Source organism: Pundamilia nyererei, unplaced genomic scaffold (assembly GCF_000239375.1).
Source record: "Pundamilia nyererei isolate P.nyererei 1_Seehausen unplaced genomic scaffold, PunNye1.0 scaffold00239, whole genome shotgun sequence".
NCBI lineage: Eukaryota > Metazoa > Chordata > Actinopteri > Cichliformes > Cichlidae > Pundamilia > Pundamilia nyererei.
In genome coordinates, this window is record NW_005187640.1 from 278841 (window position 1) to 297529 (window position 18689).

Consider the following 18689-nt stretch of genomic DNA (forward strand, 5'->3'; position numbering starts at 1 on the left):
AGTCACAGGAGCTCTGCAGCATCACTCAGAGTCACAAACTGTCTAAATTCTTTCATCTTTAATAAAATGATCAGTGTGGCTCTACCAGGGGTAACATCCAGGCATCCATGAAAACAGAATATATGAAATTTAACAGAGTTAAAGTTAGATTGTTTCCACCTGAACATGATACGCCAGCTCTGCTATCACTTCCAACATAAATGGAGACAGGAAACTAAACAGCAGTAACGTTTGTAGGGTTACTGAAGTTGGGCTAGCTGCTATATAATGATGTGCTAATTGGTTGCTAGCGACACAGCTATGTTAGCATAACACAGTGAAGCTGGAGGATGAACGCTAACTTTTTTCCACTTGATAAAGCTTAACATGAGGGTTCCTGATGGTTAGGCTGACAGTGATCACTGACTGTTTTTAGGGACTTGTTCAGATGTAATAGAACAAGATAAAAAGCATTAAAACATTTTAACAGGCTTAATAAACACAGAGTAGTTTGGGCCTGGAAGCAGGATTCATACATCAGCTCTCGGGCACAGCTAGCTCAGCAGATGCCACATGATCGGAAGGTTGGGCGTTCAAATCCAACGAACAGAGGCTATCCTGGATTGGTAGCTGCCCACTGCATCACTGAGTGAATGGGTCAAATGCAGAGGACTAAGCATTTTCCTACAGGATTAATAATGTAAACATAAACAATGAGATTCAAGATAAGACAAATTTGATAATATTTGACACACCTGTGAAGCAGAAATATCAGTAAAATACACAGGAAGCAATATGACTGAAATATTAGTAAAAATAACTTAATATAAATGGTGAACAGCACACTTTTGTGGCATTTGTCAACACCATTAGAAAAAGGGTCAACACCGTCAGACAAAATGGTGTTGATGGTGTTGACATCTGACAGAAGCCATCTTGTTTTTCATCAGCTGCTTACGCCTCTACAAGCCTCCTGAATGAAGCTGTTTTTACAGTGTTGACGCACTATGCTGTGACACAGAGTTTATCAGAAAGGTGTGCAATAAATGAAATAAAACAATTATCACAGCAGTGACCTCATGGCATGTGCATCAAACAGGAAGTGGTAAAGGGGTCCTCAGAGTGTAAGCTGCCCACAATAATTCCTGATTTTTTTGTACTTTTAAAAAAATCTGACGGTGTTGACAAAAACTCTGGACACGATTTTAATCACTTAAAAAATGTGTAAAAATAAAATTTCAATGTCATATTTTGATATTATAAAAGGTATTTACTTAAAATACTCAGTGACGAGAGCCATGATGTTTAATTTTACATTACTCTTAATTTTTTCCTGTATTCTAGTATCATCACACCTGCTTGTGGACAGTGGATTTTTAAGGTACTGGTGATGTGTTGTACCATTTAAAATAAATATACATGTATAAAAAATGCAAAATCACACTTTTGTTGTATAAACATTGCCTTGGTTTGTCTTTTAGGCAGTTGGTTAACACTTGTATGCATATTTTTAACCACAAAATTGGGTTTTATCTGCCGGACATGTTTTGTCTCTTATCTCAAGAATCACTGTTAGATACCTGAAATGTTAATTCATCTTCAAATTTGACTGTTTGCTGATGCTGCTGTCCACGTTCTGCCACAAGGAGGGCACAGGTACACACCATATTTAGTTTGAGGCTTTAGTAGCACTATCTTACACATTAATTCATATAAAATATGTAATAAAAAATACAAACGTACACAAAACCTCATAAACATGAAGAACACACCACACAGAGACACCAGAGCAGTTTTTGTCTCGCCTCATATTGATGTAAGAAGACAGAGCAAAGACTGTTTTGTGCTTTAGTTCAGTCTGTACAGCGTATTTTATTAGTGATTATATTAGTGATTATTACTGAGAGATCCTTTTTCTGTTTTTGCATTGAGAAAATGTTCTCTTTAGAAATATGATTTAAATATGGCGACAGAGCCGGTGAAAGGACTCGGCTTAGTTTTATTCTACTAATATTTAACACATGTAGATACTGTCTGCAGGTAAGAGTTTACAAGCTTTTGAATATTTAAATGGTAAATGGCCTGTATTTGTAAAGTGCTTTACTTAGTCCCTATGACCCCAAAGCACTTTACACATCCATCCACACACTGGTGATGTAGCCACAGCCACCCTGGGGCGCACTGACAGAGGCGAGGCTGCCGGACACTGGCGCCACCGGGCCCTCTGACCACCACCAGTAGGCAACGGGTGAAGCGTCTTGCCCAAGGACAGAATGACCGAGACTGTCCGAGCCGGGGCTCGAACCGGCAACCTTCAGATTACAAGGCGAACTCCCAACTCTCGAGCCACGAACGCCCCGAATGTACAGCATCAGAAGTAGTAAGGGTGGGCTTTATGTGACATAATGATAAGACTAAAATATAAATAAATATAGAGACGTATCCTTTATTAACCACATATCGTGTAGTCCTTCATAAAAACAATACATGAATCTCAGCCACTAAATCCCTGTAAGCACGTGCTGATTTACAGCCATAATCTCCTCTTGTTCATCTCTGGATCGATACCTGGGTCATATGAAATTACAATCTGTTATTAGCTTTGCAGAAATCTTTTTATTCAAGACGATGTTTGCAGCAGATTCACTTTAAAGATCACAGCACAGAGTCAGTGTTTGAGAGTAACTGCTGCCCTTTCCTCAGTACAAAGAGGACACAGTCTCATCATAACAAACTGATGATACCAGATGTTGGAGAATTCAAACTGATGTGGAGGCATCACTACACCTGAGGATGACGACAAACATAGCTCACCACCTATAAATAATATGGACAATATCTGTAAAAGGAACTCAAAGAGCTGAATATGAAAAAAAGCCAAAGGGATTTCCTAAAAATAGAAAATGTAATAAAGACAGGGGAAGGGCAGAGCAAAGTGGAGCACACGTTTCAATCTGGTCTGATCCATTTTACTTGGTGCACCAAATCCATGTGATTAAACCCAACAGCTGCCCAATTACTTACACAGCTTAAAGGAACATCGTGCACGACATGTTATTGAAGTCTTCAGAGACAGCAGAAGGTGTCAGGTCGAATATCTGCTGCACAACTTTGATAACACAGCTTAAATAAGAAGCTGCGTTTCTCACGGCCAGGATCAGACTGGGACACTCAACACCAGGCTTCAGATTTTACTTTGTAATATATGAACATGTGTTTACTGACTGGTGTTCATAACTAATATAACAAATGTCCCATCTTCCTGTCCTCACCCCCAACCCCCGCAGCACACTGCTGCTCCTCCCCCAGCCTGCTCTCTGGGGCTGTCTTCCTGTTAAAAGAGAGGTTTTCCTTCCCACTGTCACCAAGTGCTTACTCACAGGGGGTCATCTGAGACCCCTGTGAGTGAATGACTGTGTGTTTTTATTTAGTCATTCCATTTAGGTTGTGGATGTGAGTTTAATTGTGTGATGACCCAAACTGTCGGTTCTTCGGTGCTTTTTCTTTTGTCCATCTGAGACAATCGTGTTATCCACAATCATTTCACAATTGAATAATCCTCTTGTTATTGTGGAAGCAACGCGCTATTTCAGCAATCCTTTATATCGGCTGCTTCTTGAAATAGTCTGCTTCATCCTGAGGTCATACACACAGTTTTTCATTGTCTTGGATTATAGCTGGACACAGTTTCTTCTTCTCTGAAGTCTAATTCATGCACTGCCACGGCGATCTTAGTGTAGAGCAGAACAAGAACGAGCAGCTGGAGCCGCTGAGTGAGTTTGTCTGTAAAGTAAAAGGCAACTGTATTATCCTGCCCAGTTTCTTAAAAAGGAGGCTAATTAGGAACTTATAGTGCTGAGTGGTGTAGTGGTTTTAATTTCATGCGCGACATTAATTTTTCACATACAGCTGCACCAGTGAAGCAGCTTTGATGTACTGTAATATTCTCCATTATTAGCAATGAAGAGCATGTGGGAGGGGCTTGCATTAAACGAGCACACCCCTAATCATGTGACTCGCACGTATTAATTAATGACAATAGTTTAATTAATTTCAAACGTCATGAAGCATTGACTGAATTACACTGTAAACTGTGAACTTCTGCTGTAGACCAGCTCAGATACATAAGCTGGTCTGGTAACCAGTCAGTGTACCAGTTTGTTTGTGTCCACGCTAAGAATCAGAAAGCTGCAAACTGGCCTGTTTGTCCCTCTGTAGGATTTCTTCTTCTTACTTGAGCATCAGCTCCACTGACACCACGCTGGTGTGCAGCCTCTTCTCTCATCGAAACACACAAGTGACAGGGACACTGGCCAGTTTGTTGTGCACAGTTCATTATTACTCAAGTAACACGATCGCTACATGTTGCAAATATGACCTGCGGGAACAATGCAGTCACCATAAAGATGAAATCAAACCACAGACGATCACTCGTCTGTAAAATTCATACAAATATATACTCTTTGGTTTCGTGCAGCCCCAGCACAAAGTAACCTTACATAAAGCTAGAAATGCAACAATGTGGCGAAACAGATCAGTGTCTAAACACATTGGACAAGTTACCACAGCCTATGTTTTATTAAAAGGCTTCGTCAGACGGTCCACAAACACTGTTTTCATCTGCATCGCTCTGAAAGAAACTGTATAAACTGAGTTAAGCTATTTATCAAAGTTGTCTTCTACTCTTGTTCTCGGAGTGATTATTTTGATTTATTCTTTCACGAAGAAAGAACAAAGTTTGCACGCCACAAATGGATTATTGACGAGTCTCCACTCCTGACACTGCTGGAGTAAATTCAGCAATTACTTTAAAATATGCAGCCAAATCCCAGCCCGCTGTTATAATCACATTACATACTCCTCTGGATGCAATGCACATCCAACACAGCCTTCCACTCATGACGGTGTATTTACACTCTCACTGAAAACTCCACTTCCACCGTAGCATCCACATGTAGGCCACTCGCCTTTTCCCACAACAAGAACTTCCTACTCCGAGCTTAGACACACAGACCAGACCGACTGTGGTTCTGTCAAAGCTGCCTTTGCTCCCAGGACAAGCACTTACTGGGGTTAGCTTAACTGGTGATTCTAAATTGCCCACAGGTGTGGATGTGAGTGGGAATGGCTGTCGGTCTCTCTGCGTTAGGCCTGCATCAGGCCTGTGCAGGATGTTCCCCGCCTCTTTCCTTACGGTAGCTGGGATAAGCTCCCATGACCCTGATAAGGATAAGCAGAGGAGGATGGGTGGCTGATAAGCTTTAAGAACAAAGGAAAGCATGTTAAGATAAATATTTTTAGCTTTAGTAAATCAGCTTTACATTCGTGTAGAAAGTGAAAACGCGTTTAAACGGAAAGTTTAAGGATTCAGAAGTAACTGGACAGACACACAAACACAATGACGACAGCGTTGTTTCTTCCCTGTGATGGCTTCACAGGGTTTAGTGCTGCTGTGAGTCATGTGCTGCCAAACCTATTTCAATTAAAGCTGTGACATGGCAATTTAAAACTGATCTACTGCGTTTTTCCTCTTTTTCCTGTGAAATATATCCTGTCATAACGCTAGACACTCATGATAAATATGTCCATACGTTTCCAGTTATGATGTTAGCGAATTATTCAGACTGCTAAAAAAACCTCGATTTCCTGCTGTTTCGATACTCGTTGATCTGGCTGACGTCAACAACGGGGGAACTCCTCGTTGCCTCATCTCCTTACAGAACAGTCTGTGGTCTGAGTAAACAGTGAATATGTTTACAGGAGTTGTACGTGTGAGGCAGGTTCCTCGTCTACGTCGTTCCACAGCTAGCTGAACGAGCACACCTGGCTGTTGTTAGTTAATGGGAGGCTGTGTGTCACCTCGTGTATTCTCACTCTATTCCTTCTCATTTTCATGTTTGCTTTTATGTTGTAGGCCGATTCTCCGCGTCGGTCATTTCCTGTTTTATTTTGGTGCCTGTTCCTCCTGGTATCTCGGCCTAGCTTTACTTCCTCATTAGCCATCACGCTGTGTTTGTATATATGGCCTCAGTCTTTGCTCCTCTTTGCTGTGTCCTATCTTTGCTTTGGTTTTCCTTGTCTGTGTGTTATTTTGTACTTTAATAAAACTGCCTTTGACTTTATCCCTTGTGGTTTACAAACATCTTTATATATAGTCGCTGAGTTTTCCCAGGCTCACAAGAAACAGGACAATTGACAGGCAAGCAGCTTCATGGCCAGGTAAGGCCTGCCCCTCCTGGACAACAGGTTTGGGTTTGATTTGTAGCTGCTGACTACAACTCTCATATGAAGTCTAAAGAGATTCTGACACCAGTGAAGCCTGAAAAACTCAAATAAATCTAGAAGAGAGATGGAAAAAACTTACAGATACTTGCATTAACTAATGGTTAAACAGGTATACCCACGTGGCTGGACTGTACAGGTTATCATGTGTTATGGGGCAAGAAAATGCCACATGTATAAGACATTTAAACGAGTTGTAAATCAACGCAAAGGTGGTCCAGAGAAGGAGGCTGCAGAAGCCAAGAGAAACCTCAGAGTCAATAATATGAAAAGACACAGTGATAGCATCTGGTGACAGAGTGGCCTCAGACCTCTCTGTGGCATTGATAAAGCTTCATATGATAGCATGCATAGGCTAACAGGCTTTGGGGCTCAGTGACCTATGCTCAGCAGCAGCCAGTGTACACCAGAGATTGGCTAACAATTAGATCCACGCTCATATCGATGCAAATCATCGAGGACCATGGACTGTTTTACTGTAGCGATTCATGTCTGCACACACTGGATATAATCTGGAGGGAGCTCCGAGCGCTTAAAGGCAGCCTGCGGCATGAGTTATCGACAGTTTGAGTGATTATATGCATCACATCTGCCAAACATTAATTATTCAGCACCCATTCAGGAATGTAGTGAAAGAGGAAACGTGATACTTTTCTGTTGGATTATTGGATTTCTGGGAGCATCTGCTATAGACAAGCTGATAATGGGATAATGTCTCGTTGACAAAAAGAGAACAAAGGCCAAAAACATTGGTAATAACAAAGGACGCAGTAAATAAAACGTTGGTATGAACAGCTCTGATGGCACCTGCAGCAGAAAGTTAAAAGACAGCAGTTATGATGTTATTTCCAAAACATCACGTTTCCTGCATAGAAGCTTTGCAGAGCGTTCCTCCAGTGCTCCACATGTATGAGTATTTTTTATTTGAAGTGTTATTAACATTAAACCTTTTGTGTTGCCTATTTTTGGTTCTGTTGCTTTGAACCTTTGTGACTGCCTGTCTATGAAAAGCGCTCAATAAATCAACTTTACTTACATTAAAAATAATGTAATCCATCTAACCCACCCACCTGGACGAATGCAAACACTACGACATTAGTATGTTCTGAGAAAATCCACAAACATTATGTAAAAGATGGACGTCCCCTTGTGTCCTCTGTAAGGCGTAGACGTGGCGTGGAGCTGTGGTAGGCCACTCCTCTGGTTTATACAGCGAGTCAGGTTGAACACAGGAGATCAGCTCCCTTCATCGATCACCTCACTAAACTAATTTGTGATGAGTTTACAGTTTCAATCATGAGTTTTGAGTCTTACTGAACGCTATACACAGTTTTCCTCGATTACAGTACCAAAGGAGATGAAGCAGGGCGATGTAGTTTCCCTCACTCATAAAATACCCAGATGGTGACGTCACAGGGAGACGTTACCCACCAGAGGCCGTGGGGTGACCACATCTATCCTAAATACACAGTGCATAGCTCAAAAATGTACATGGTGTGTTTGTTATGCTACGGAGTTTACAAAAGCTGATACTACACAGCACATTCATCGTAGTGTTACTGTTACTGCATTCAACAGACAAACTGCAACACTGTAGCACTGTGGCTGTGGTGACTGCAGCTGCTCTGGCTTGTATTCAAATACTTGATATGAGGCTGAGGATATGTGTGCCTCAGCCACACTTCAGTGTTTCTATCAGGAATCAGCAGAGGAGTCATTGTTTAGCCACCCAGGACTTAAACTTTAAATACAGCACTCTGTTACCATTGCACTGCAGAGTTCAGCACTGCTGAAGCTTTAATTAACACTCAACAAAGCCACGTCAATTAACTGCACATATTATAAGCCACTATAAACAAACAGTCACAGTAATAATCAGCCCTCTACACACAATTATAGCCATAGCCAGTCGTAATCAGTCTGGGCAGCAGGCGGTTGTAGCCTAATAATATATTCTAAAGAGCTGGATTAAGTAGCTTCATTTACTAGCTCTAGTTAAGTAGCTACATTGACCCAGACTTTGCACTAAGCAGTCAGAGCTGAGGCTGTATGGACCCACGCCGTGCTTAAAGGCACTGGCCTTCTTCTGTGGATCAGAGGGAAGGATGCAACATTTATTGCAAAGTAGTGAAAATCTGGTGGGCAAAGCAAACGCAGCTCATAAAAGAATCAAAGATGCAACTGCAAGTTTGAGTCCAGATGAATCAGGTTTTCTTTCCTTGGCTTCTTTCATACATCACGATCAATATTCAATAACATAGCATGCAGTAGCTTAACACAATAACAAAGCTCCGTAAAACACTAAGCTGGAACAGAAAGAGTTTCTGCAGCGTCTGTTTACCTTTAAATTCATGACTTTTTTTGGAGTCTGAATGTTCAAAGTAAGCTTTCTTCTTCTCATATTTCATGATTGTAACCGTCCCCAATGATTTGTGCATCCATTTTATTGGCAGGGTGGGTGTTGATAATCCTTTCAAACCCTCTGCCAGTAACATGGAAACTTACAGCGTATTCATTGCAGTCTATAGATCGGGGACTGGTGCAGCATCGCTCTGTGACCAGCGTGGCTGGAAATGGGAAGATGTCTCCTGGCGCCGTAATCGCCACTCGAGACGTGGCAGAATAATTTCTCTAAATAGTCTGATATCATGTGTCAGCATGTTTCCTTCATACTTACTGCAATCAGAAAGCGCTTTACTCTCGATCTGCACAGCGAGAGCGTCTATTCTGTGGTGAGAGGAATCAACTCTGACAGGACATATAAAGATAAATAATAAGATCTGATGCTCGTTTACTGTCACAGATATTTCTATGATGTGACATCGAGCCTTACTGAGTGAAAACAATCAGTGAATGTAGCTGTTATAAATTAGTTATAAATGAACAGTTTTAATGAAAAAACTTGCCCAACAACCTCTTTTCATGCATGTATAAGAAACATCCCTGTATCGTCTATCATTTCCTCATAAATTCTTTCTCAGTGACAAAGACGAGATAAAAACGTCTCTTTATTTCACGCCTTTGACTAATTCTGACGTGTCAGAGATCTTACAGAGAGACTGAAGTCTGGCCTGCTGGTATCTGTGGGAGTTATCGATATTGTTAGTGAGAGGAGACACGATGGCTTCAGTATGTATGAACTATCCTGTAGTATATCTCACTAGTTGATAAACTCCTTTGTTGTAGTAAACAACAACTATCTGCTGCGTTTGCTAATAATGAACCAGTCCTGATGCAGATGCTGAGTACGGCCCAAAAGGATTTGAGTGTAGCCCGACTTTCTCTGAAGGCCAACAGATGGGGAGCGCTGTGACACGGGTTTCACCTTTGTAAATATCTTATTGATAAATTCATCGACTCACAGACACACTTATTTTTTGTACCATCTATTTTTGGTCACCTTGTATGATGCTGCACGTTCATTGGCTGAGCTTTTCCTTCCAAACTAGTTTGTCTCTGTTACTGTACAGTCTTCACCTTATAAAGCAGCTGTTGTGATTTGGACACAGCTTAGGAATAAACAGCAACATTATTTTAGTGAAGTCAATAAAATAACCGACTTCAGTGTCTCTGCTCTGTCCGAAGGATTCTCTGCAGCCTTTTTGTCTTCAAAGGAGCTCAGGAAGGGAAGTGTCGGGACTTCTTTGAGTTTCTTGAAGACGTTTCATCCAAGAAGCTTCTTTAGTTCTAAGAACAACTGGTGGAGAGTCCCAGATTTAAGCCCTATGGGAGTGTCCCCAAGAGGGTCCTGGACCTGCTATTGATCCTCTGCCTGATCACACAGCCAGGGTGTAAAAACAGGTGTAGGTCACAATCAGCCGAGGCTTTCCTGTCCGAGCTCCTTAGACTACGAGGACCGGGATGACTGAGAACCTTCACAGACAGTCTTTGTCTTATTTGCAGCAGTGTTTCATTTTACAGTTTATTGTTGATGTTCATCGTCATCATTTGACACATGTGACTGTTGTAGAGATTTGTGCAGAAGAAGCGTCCCCTGGATATTCGCTTTCTCTGGCTGGTGTTTGGGTTTTTATCGAGCTAACTAATGCAAACAGAGCCCGACTGTGCTGAACTGTATTCTTCGTGTTTAACCAGAGTCTGCATGTGTTTCAGTGGGCGGCGTTTCTGGGCCAAGTTTGAAATTCTTCACTTAACACTTTTTGTTGTTTCGATTACAATAAGACTTTCACTATTAAGTACCAAAAGTACAAAATCGTCCTGAGAAGCGTTCACAAAGAAACTTTGAGTCTCAGCGAGCCCAAGCACTGTGAAGTGAGCCCGCGACGGCACTAATCCTTGTGATCATATATACTCGTACAACAATCCCAGCATCCAGTCAGTGGGCCCCTGATGATGAGAGCGCACCTTCCTCCCAGTTTGTTTTGTCTTGCAGAAGAACCGTAGTATATGTTTAAACATGAGGAAAAGTGGCGGCGCTGTCACGCCACAGCGCTCTGCCTCATTTACCTTTTGATAAATTCATCAGGCCTTGAATGCGTACAGCTGTAGGTGTTCCCCGAGTGCCTGCTTCACATTCATTAGCGAGCGAATGTGCAGCTGCATCGGCTCCGTCGCGCACACCCATCGCTGCTCCTGTGAAGCTGCGTGCCATCTCTGCTGCGACGCGTTTCAGGTGCTTCAGATGCGAGATAATTAGTTTTGAAGTATCTGCTCGCCGAGCTAACTTCAAGCATGAAATCTTAAGTAAATATGTGTGTCCGCTGCTTTGCCACGCTGCTGATTCAATCTTATAAAAACTGGATGCCTGGCGAAGCGGTCTGTGCTCGTTGCGAGGGGATCACTTAAAGCATAGCAATATTCCTCCCACAGACTCACACTGAAGAGTGTCATAACAGCGGGTAATGAAAGCCTTTTTCCTGCCAAAAGCAAATTCCTTCCATCCCTTCAAATCATGCCTCACGCTGGCCTGTGACCAGCCCTTGGGTGGCCTTATTAAAGAAGTTGCACCAGATAATGATTATGAATTATGCCACAGCGCTACAAGAATAGCTCGGCCAAAGTGTGCTTTTGGAAAATAACATGTACTTAGCAATGCAAAGTGTGCTGGTAAGCATGTAACATGCTGAAGTTACAAATATCAGACAGCCCTGAAACACAAAGATGAGAGAAAGTTAATCCTCAGCTCTTTGGATAATTAATTAACTTGTAGTACGAGCGGCTCTGCCTCTCTTACGTTCTCTAGTAATTAAACTGTCTCGAGAGCTGATAGGACAAAACAAGCAGTACTGAGATATCATCTGGGAAATGTTATGTTTGTTTTTGATCACAAAATAATAAATGAGCAGCGAACAGAAACACTAGCATAGGTGCACCTGGACATCTCACTTCTGTTCTTTGTCTCCATTTTTTAGGTATTTTTGCTCGTAACACTGATCATCACGCTCCAACTTTTTCACTACATCTACAAACTCGTCAGAGCATCTTTATTTTTTCAGAAATTGTGATCTTGCCCTGTGATGAAACGATCTCGTGAAATTATAAAGGAAATGTTGTATTTGTAGTTTTGTGGCCTGTGTTTTTCCCATCCCATAGTGTTTTTTTCCCAGTATAGTATCAGGATACCCGATGAGTAAGAACTATAAATTCTTTCCATTCATTTTGTCAGCAGTTCTATCTAAAAATGTGTGGACGTGAACCTGTGGAAGGATTATTAACAGATGAAGACGACCTCAGAGTGTGTCTTCGCCCTCTCAGCAGGCACACGTGCAGCTGCTGCCATCATTTTTTATTCATTCAATAAATGCATGTAAATAACCCAGATTACAGCTAACCAAGACTGTGATGACTGCCACAAAACATCGAACACACAACTGACAACAATACTGTCATTTTAAATATCATTAGGCCACCAGCACTCAACAACACACACACACACTGACATCATCAGGCTTCTGATTGGCCCACATGTCTGTATAGTTAGGCTTATATAACCACCTCTTGCTTTGACACCTCTTAACACCAATTTTTTGGCATTTTTTAAAGGAGTTGAAAGGTTGTGGTTTCCTAAGCATTAAGCCTAAAGTTCAGGACCGTCAACAGCCAGCAGCCCCACCTGACCACAGAGTTCTGCACCACAGCAGCTGTAACACGAACACCAAGCAACGCTGAACTGCTGTGTGCTCCCTGTTCGTTTTTATTGAGCTGTAGCAGGTCGGAAAGTAGTCAGTGAACTTCAGCTCCTGTACATAGAAATTGCAAACATTGTCAACATGATATTATGGTTCAGTCTTTCCAAGACGCCCATGTGTGCGTCCTAGTCTGGTGAAAGTTTGCTTACAGGAAATGCAGAAGAATGCTGGTGTTTATATGTTGTTCATGATCACAGGAACATTTCTTTTTGGTAGCAAAAACAACCAAGGCATGAACCAAACACTGGTTTTGAAGATGTGCAATAGCAGGACCGTGTTCATCTGCACGGCCAGCCAAATGTCCAGGTCACTAGTAGAACATATAAAGAGCCGCACACAGATACAGCCTGCTTTCTCTCAGCTGATGCATAAATGTGCTTTGAGTGGTCCACACCAGCCTTGGTCATTAAAACCCACAAAGCCAGCTGGGGAATTGTGCAGTGAGCTCGGTACATTTAAAAGAGAGCACTCGAGCCCTACATGATACACTGATAGCACTGATAGTGCCACTGGAGAACACGCTGTGGTTTCTTATTGTCAGCACATATTTCCACTACAGTCAATAAAACTCGATTTTTACTATAATAATAAAGTAAGTGTTATTTCCATATATTTGTGAATGGGTCCTGTTGCCTGTAGCCAGCACTGTTGGACCAATGAGCCAATAACATGAAACCGAACGCGAGCATATCGCCGTGTCTTTGTGGAGCCAAAGGACGCACACACGGGCCTCTCAGAAGGAAATGGCTGCCATTAACTCTGTCACCTGATAAACCAGCGATGATGCATCTTTGTTCGCTTCCTCGTTTCCCAGCGGTAAATATGAGAGCGGCTCTTTGACCTCCAGGAGGAGCTCGCCGTTTCATCAGGCCACATGTGTCAAACCTGATCGCAGGTCACGTTTGAAAACGCATCACTGTCACAGGTGACTAATGCAGCTGTCGCCTGAGCTCAGGTTCCCACCTTAACACAAACTGCTTAAATCCTGACACAAACCTCAAAGACAGACGAGCACATGAAACGACGGCGTGCCCGTGCTGAGTTCTTTCACTGCTGAAAATCACTTTTTACACTTTCAACATGACAAGAAAGGACGAGAAAGGTTAGGAAGCTCCTTTTTACACACACCATCAACATATCAGTTTAAACAAAAGCTGCACTGACTCTGTTAGACACACTTTGTTAGGCTGCAGCTAAAAACAGCTGATGGATTTGTTCTAATAATCAGGAACACAGAAGCACATTATACAGATCCAAATCTAAGTTATTGTGTAAGAAACTGACATTTGGATTGAAAGGTTCATCTCTGCATTCTGCCTGATAGAGCGTGTGCATGTTCAAACAGCTAAGAGGTTAGCATGTGAGGCTAAAGCTCAATAATAATAATAATGATGTGGTCGCAGCTCTGACTGGAACCACAGAAGCTCCGCCCACCTGGTGTTCAAACTAGCATACTAAATTCACTTGCAGAATTAAACATTTAAAACAGTTTTTGTGACATTTGTGAACATTTTGTTTCCCAAACTGCAAAAAATGCAAAGCTGGAAAGTTATGAGACACAGTGCTGCTGTGGGGCTTAACAAGCACCGCCCACCCACAGCATCACATACTGTGTGCTGCAGTTGTTGTGAGGACAAAGACCCAAAGAAACAGACCAGTGGATGACTCAGCTTACTGTAATTAGTCAGAAAGTGTGAGGATAATAAGTGAACAGCAGCAGGTGAACAGTGCAGAGTCACAACATTTGCCTTGTTTTCATATTTGTAACAAACAGGTAAATGGCAGCAGCAGGTAAACAGGTGTATCTGCCTCTAAACAAATAGCTTAAAGAAATGTTTAGTGCCAGAATGAATTATTGTAGGCATGAAATAAGAGAGAACAAGAACCAACTGGACGTCAGATAGAGAGGCTGACGCCGTCGTCTTAGTGCCTGAGTTATAATTTTGGTCGGCATCAGTGGGAGCTGTGGAATACCTGCACGGACCGAGCAGGCTCATTGCTAAAGGTTCATGCTCAGCAGGTCCCTGATGGTTTCCTCTGTTTCCAGTTGGACAATAGATGTTGTTCCATATCTGTCAGAGCTGAGCTCACTAAGGGCACCCACAGGCCATCGCATTTCATGTGTAGGACATGAAGCATGTTTGTTTTAAATAAACAGATTTATACCAGCAGCCGTGCTTTGGTTTGTTTTGGTCGGCAACATTCAAAAGAATATTTCTGGTTTGTGGTTTAAGACAAAATCTTTGTCTGGATTCTGCTGAGTTTGAACTCCACTAGTTCAAACCTTCAGTTTGGATAACTTCAGACTGTGCTCACTGACCAGAACAGCTCCAGCTACTTCACTGTTACAACAAACATTGGTGCGTGCAACAGCTTCTGTACAGAACGACCAATGCAAAGGCCACGAGCCAAAGCAGGTGAGTAGATAAATGAGACACAGGCATGCAGGAGTAAACCTGCACCAGGGCCCTTAACCTGCGGTTCACTGCTGGTCAGTCATATGTCCTCTTATGTTGCCAGGTTGGATTGTTGCCACATGAAAATATAAAGAATGAACTCTTATTTTTATTTCAGGAAATCAAAGTGACCATCTTACATTTACTGCAAAGCCACCGATGAAAGGCAGTTACACAGCTACTGTACGTTTACCATGTAACACAGATTTGTATCTGTTTCTGTTGAACTTGGTGTGAGACATCACAACGATCATCTTGAAGGACACACATTGTGATGCTGTTGAATTGCACATTATGGGACTTGATAATATTTCAACCTCCTGGTTTGCACTTTGTCATTGAGAGGATTCCACCGTCCACTGAGAAGCTGGATCACAAACTCTGAGAATGAATGCTCAAGGCCTTTACAAAAATGCTTGTTTTTATCCAACATGAGAACAACGACGGTCAGTTTACTGTAGAAACGAAGGACAGCAGAAGTCCTTTATCCTGCGATCAAAACAATTCATTTTGCTTTTACAAAACTCGGATAGGTGGTCGACAGCCAATCGAGATTTTTAGGACTATCACTGGACGCAGTAATGCAGGTAAAAACAAACGGCGTAAAAGTCTCTTTCTGGAGTGAAAGCTTTTGCGGGGTGTAAGAGGGGGCTTGTACGTAGGAGTCGACCAATACCAGCAGCCGTCTGAGCAGCACATCTGTGGCCAGTCAGCACTTCTGGTTCCCCAACACACATCAGCAAAACACGACCCGAGACTGAGACTCGTAAAAATCCCACATGAAAGCGCCAAGTAAGGACGAGCTCGGCCACTCCGCAGCGCATCTGCCTCGAACCAAAGGAAACGAACCTGTTCGCGTGACCTTCATCGTGCGGTCCGTTCAAAGCAAAACCTCAGCCAGCAGACATCAACAACTTGTTTATGTGCTCGAAAGCAAAAAGTGAAGTGAGGAGAGCCGACACGAGCACAGCGGTGCCGCACAACAATCACGACGCCGCTCCGGCAACAACAGGAAGGCTCAGCTACGAGGCGCGCGTAAAACTCCGCCGGTCGGAGCAGCCCCTGATTCAGGCGCGTGTCCGCCCGCAGAGCAGAGGCGCAGACAGGTGAGCGCACTGAGGTGAAACACTTACAGTGAGTGGCGGCGGATGCTCCGCTAAAGACGCTCAGCGTGTAAAGGGTAACCATCGGCAGCAGCAAAACCATTTTCTCAGCTGTAGTGCGCTATTATCCGTGAGTCCGCAGAGAGCAACGCAGGACGGCGGCTCCTCCTCGGTCCTCCGGCTTGGAGGGATAGCAGAGGTCTGATGTGAAGGAGCAAACCGCTCCCACGATGGCACTCCCTCACTGCGAGGCACAGCCCACCCCGCTCCCCTCTCTGCCTCTCTCTCTCTCTTTGTCGGGTTCACATTTTATTGGCAGAGCGGAGCACTGCGATGCCCGAGCACTGCTATAAAACACAGAACAATAGCAAAGATCCGCAGAGAAAAGCCGCAATCGCTGCTGTATATCGCTCCGCGTGTTCAGACATCATAAAATAGCACACTTTGCAGGCTGCTGATGACTTCATTCCACCGCACAGCAGAAGCTGCTGTGGACGTTTCCAGAAAACACGGGGTTCAAGCTCAAGTCCAGCGCACTTCAGCACCGATGACAAACGTTTGGACACGGCTGTGTGGGAAATATGAACAGTCACTGTCACAGGAGCATACTTTGTTTCATCGCAACAAAATATTTGGTTGTACTTAATACCTCATTTATTTTATTTGACTTAAGATCATATTTGTTTTGTCAAGTTGAATTTGATTTGACTGAGTCCATACCAGGATATTATTTAGACCGTTTTGTTACAGATTCTCCTGTCGTCCATCTTTAAAGCGCTAGACAAACGTTCACATAACTTATTAGGAAGAATATCGTTTATGTATTTATTTTTATTAGCACTGTAGCTCTTTCACAGCTGATCTTTGGTCGCTTGCTGTTGTTTCATTCGTTTTAGTCCAGTCTTTGTACACAGCCATTTCTTAAAGGAGTGTTTTTGTCATACTGACCTATGAGTCCATCGTAAAAAGATCCCTCAACTCCAGAGATGGACCAGTTTGTGTCTACATGTCAGTGACGCTGTCACTAACAGATTTAGATCCAGCATGTAAAAACAACATCAGCATAGCATCTCAAACACGCTGCCAGTGCAGTAAAAGCAAAGCTCACAGAAGATCACATTATGGACTTTTGCACTTTCAGTTCTACCTGCTCAGCTTCAGGCAGCTGTGACAATCAGCCAGCAACCTCCAGACAGCAGAACAATCAAGTCAGGAAATACGTTCCTGTAGCAGCTGGTGATTATGTCACATCCAACATGGTGGAGAGCTCTTGATCAATGTGCACATGATATGATGTGGAAAACCTCTGTGGTGATAATAATGATAATGCAGAAACACATGTAGTTATATTTATGTTTGGAAATCTGAGGTTTTCACCTGTCAAGTATTAGTTAATGTTAGCCTACAAGCTAAACTGATACCCAGGGAAACATGGCTGCCTTCTTCATCAGTGATGTCAGTGAGGTTTGTTTGTCATTCTGTTCTTTGGAGTCGTGTTTTTGCTGCGAGCAACTTATTTGTTATTAACTGACTGTGTTCCTGAGCAGGTTTGCTTTTTGTTCATGCTGGGAGTGGAAGACGAGCAGGCACATTAAACTACATAGAACACTGTTAATAAACTGTGTGAATGCATTCATGCACCCAGCGTGTATGTGCAGTCGAATGCAGGAAGCTGTGTGGAATACACAATGACTGAACTCTCATTGTGAAGCTAGCTATTAGAATTGTGGTGCCGTGATATATGTAGTGCACTTTTAATGACATTATATTTCATTAAAAAGTTACGATAGAGAATAATTTCCTATTATATTCTGCTATATTTATTCCCGATGTCTTTACTAATGATGTTTTTTAAAGTGCTGCACGGTTGGCGTGCAGCATTCATACGTGTACACTGACAATAAATTCTATTCTGTAGTCTACTCTGTTGTGGAGTACAGATGTAGCCTCTGGACATGTAAAACAGCATACGGTATAGTTGCTACTACTAACAGCACTATTACACCTTTATAAACTGTGATGGCAACAGCAGATCAGGTCACGTGCACAGGATTACCCTCTGTGAGGTAAAGCGTAACACTTACATGTGATGGTGGAGATTTGGAGGCCACGCTCATTAAAAGTTCATTTGTTGCTATGGTTGCTTCTCCCCCCTCTCTGAGAGTGTGTCATACTGTGGCGGTCTGACTTTTACTTTGTTAAAGACCTTGATTCTTCATGCAGGCTGCAGTTTGCATCGTGCTGCTGGCAGCACTGACTCAGTCTGCTTTCTCAAAGTTGCCAGGTTTTTCTGTGACAACTTGTCTCAATGGCCAATTTGTGGTCACTCAGCCTTTTTGGAATAATGTCCCTGATTGTTCGTGCTGCCCAGTTAATCTGCCACTCTATATTGGCTGTTCTGTGCTAACCCAGAGCTGGAGTTTGGGCTCCGTGCTCAGTGCGCGCACTTTCTTTGGCTTTGATTTGCTGGTCAGAGGCTGAAAGGCTGGTTTAGGAGAATTCTCTCTGTTTTCTTCTCCTCGTACCGCCGAGCTCTTGTGTTTTTCACTTTATTTATTTGGTGATGAATGTCATATAAAACAACGTATGAACCTTGGCTAAATTTCAGTGCCTTTTTCTTAAATAGGCTGTGATGAAACATGCATAAAACAAAGCGTAGGATGGGAAGCAGAGCTTTCAGCTATCAGGCTACTCTCCTGTGGAATCAGCTTCCAATTTGG

At 42.7% G+C, this 18689-nt stretch overlaps 1 protein-coding gene across 1 annotated transcript in view; it reads right to left on the reverse strand.

Annotated features, from left to right (window-relative positions):
• The window catches only part of cntnap5a (contactin associated protein family member 5a), a 140638-nt gene extending 124107 nt beyond the window's left edge, over positions 1 to 16531 (reverse strand). The window contains exon 1 of the mRNA XM_013914947.1: positions 16000 to 16531. Within this exon, the coding sequence (XP_013770401.1) occupies positions 16000 to 16072 (73 nt within the window). The 5' untranslated portion in view covers positions 16073 to 16531. The remainder of the gene's footprint in view (positions 1 to 15999) is intronic.
• Positions 16532 to 18689: the final 2158 nt, after the last annotated feature.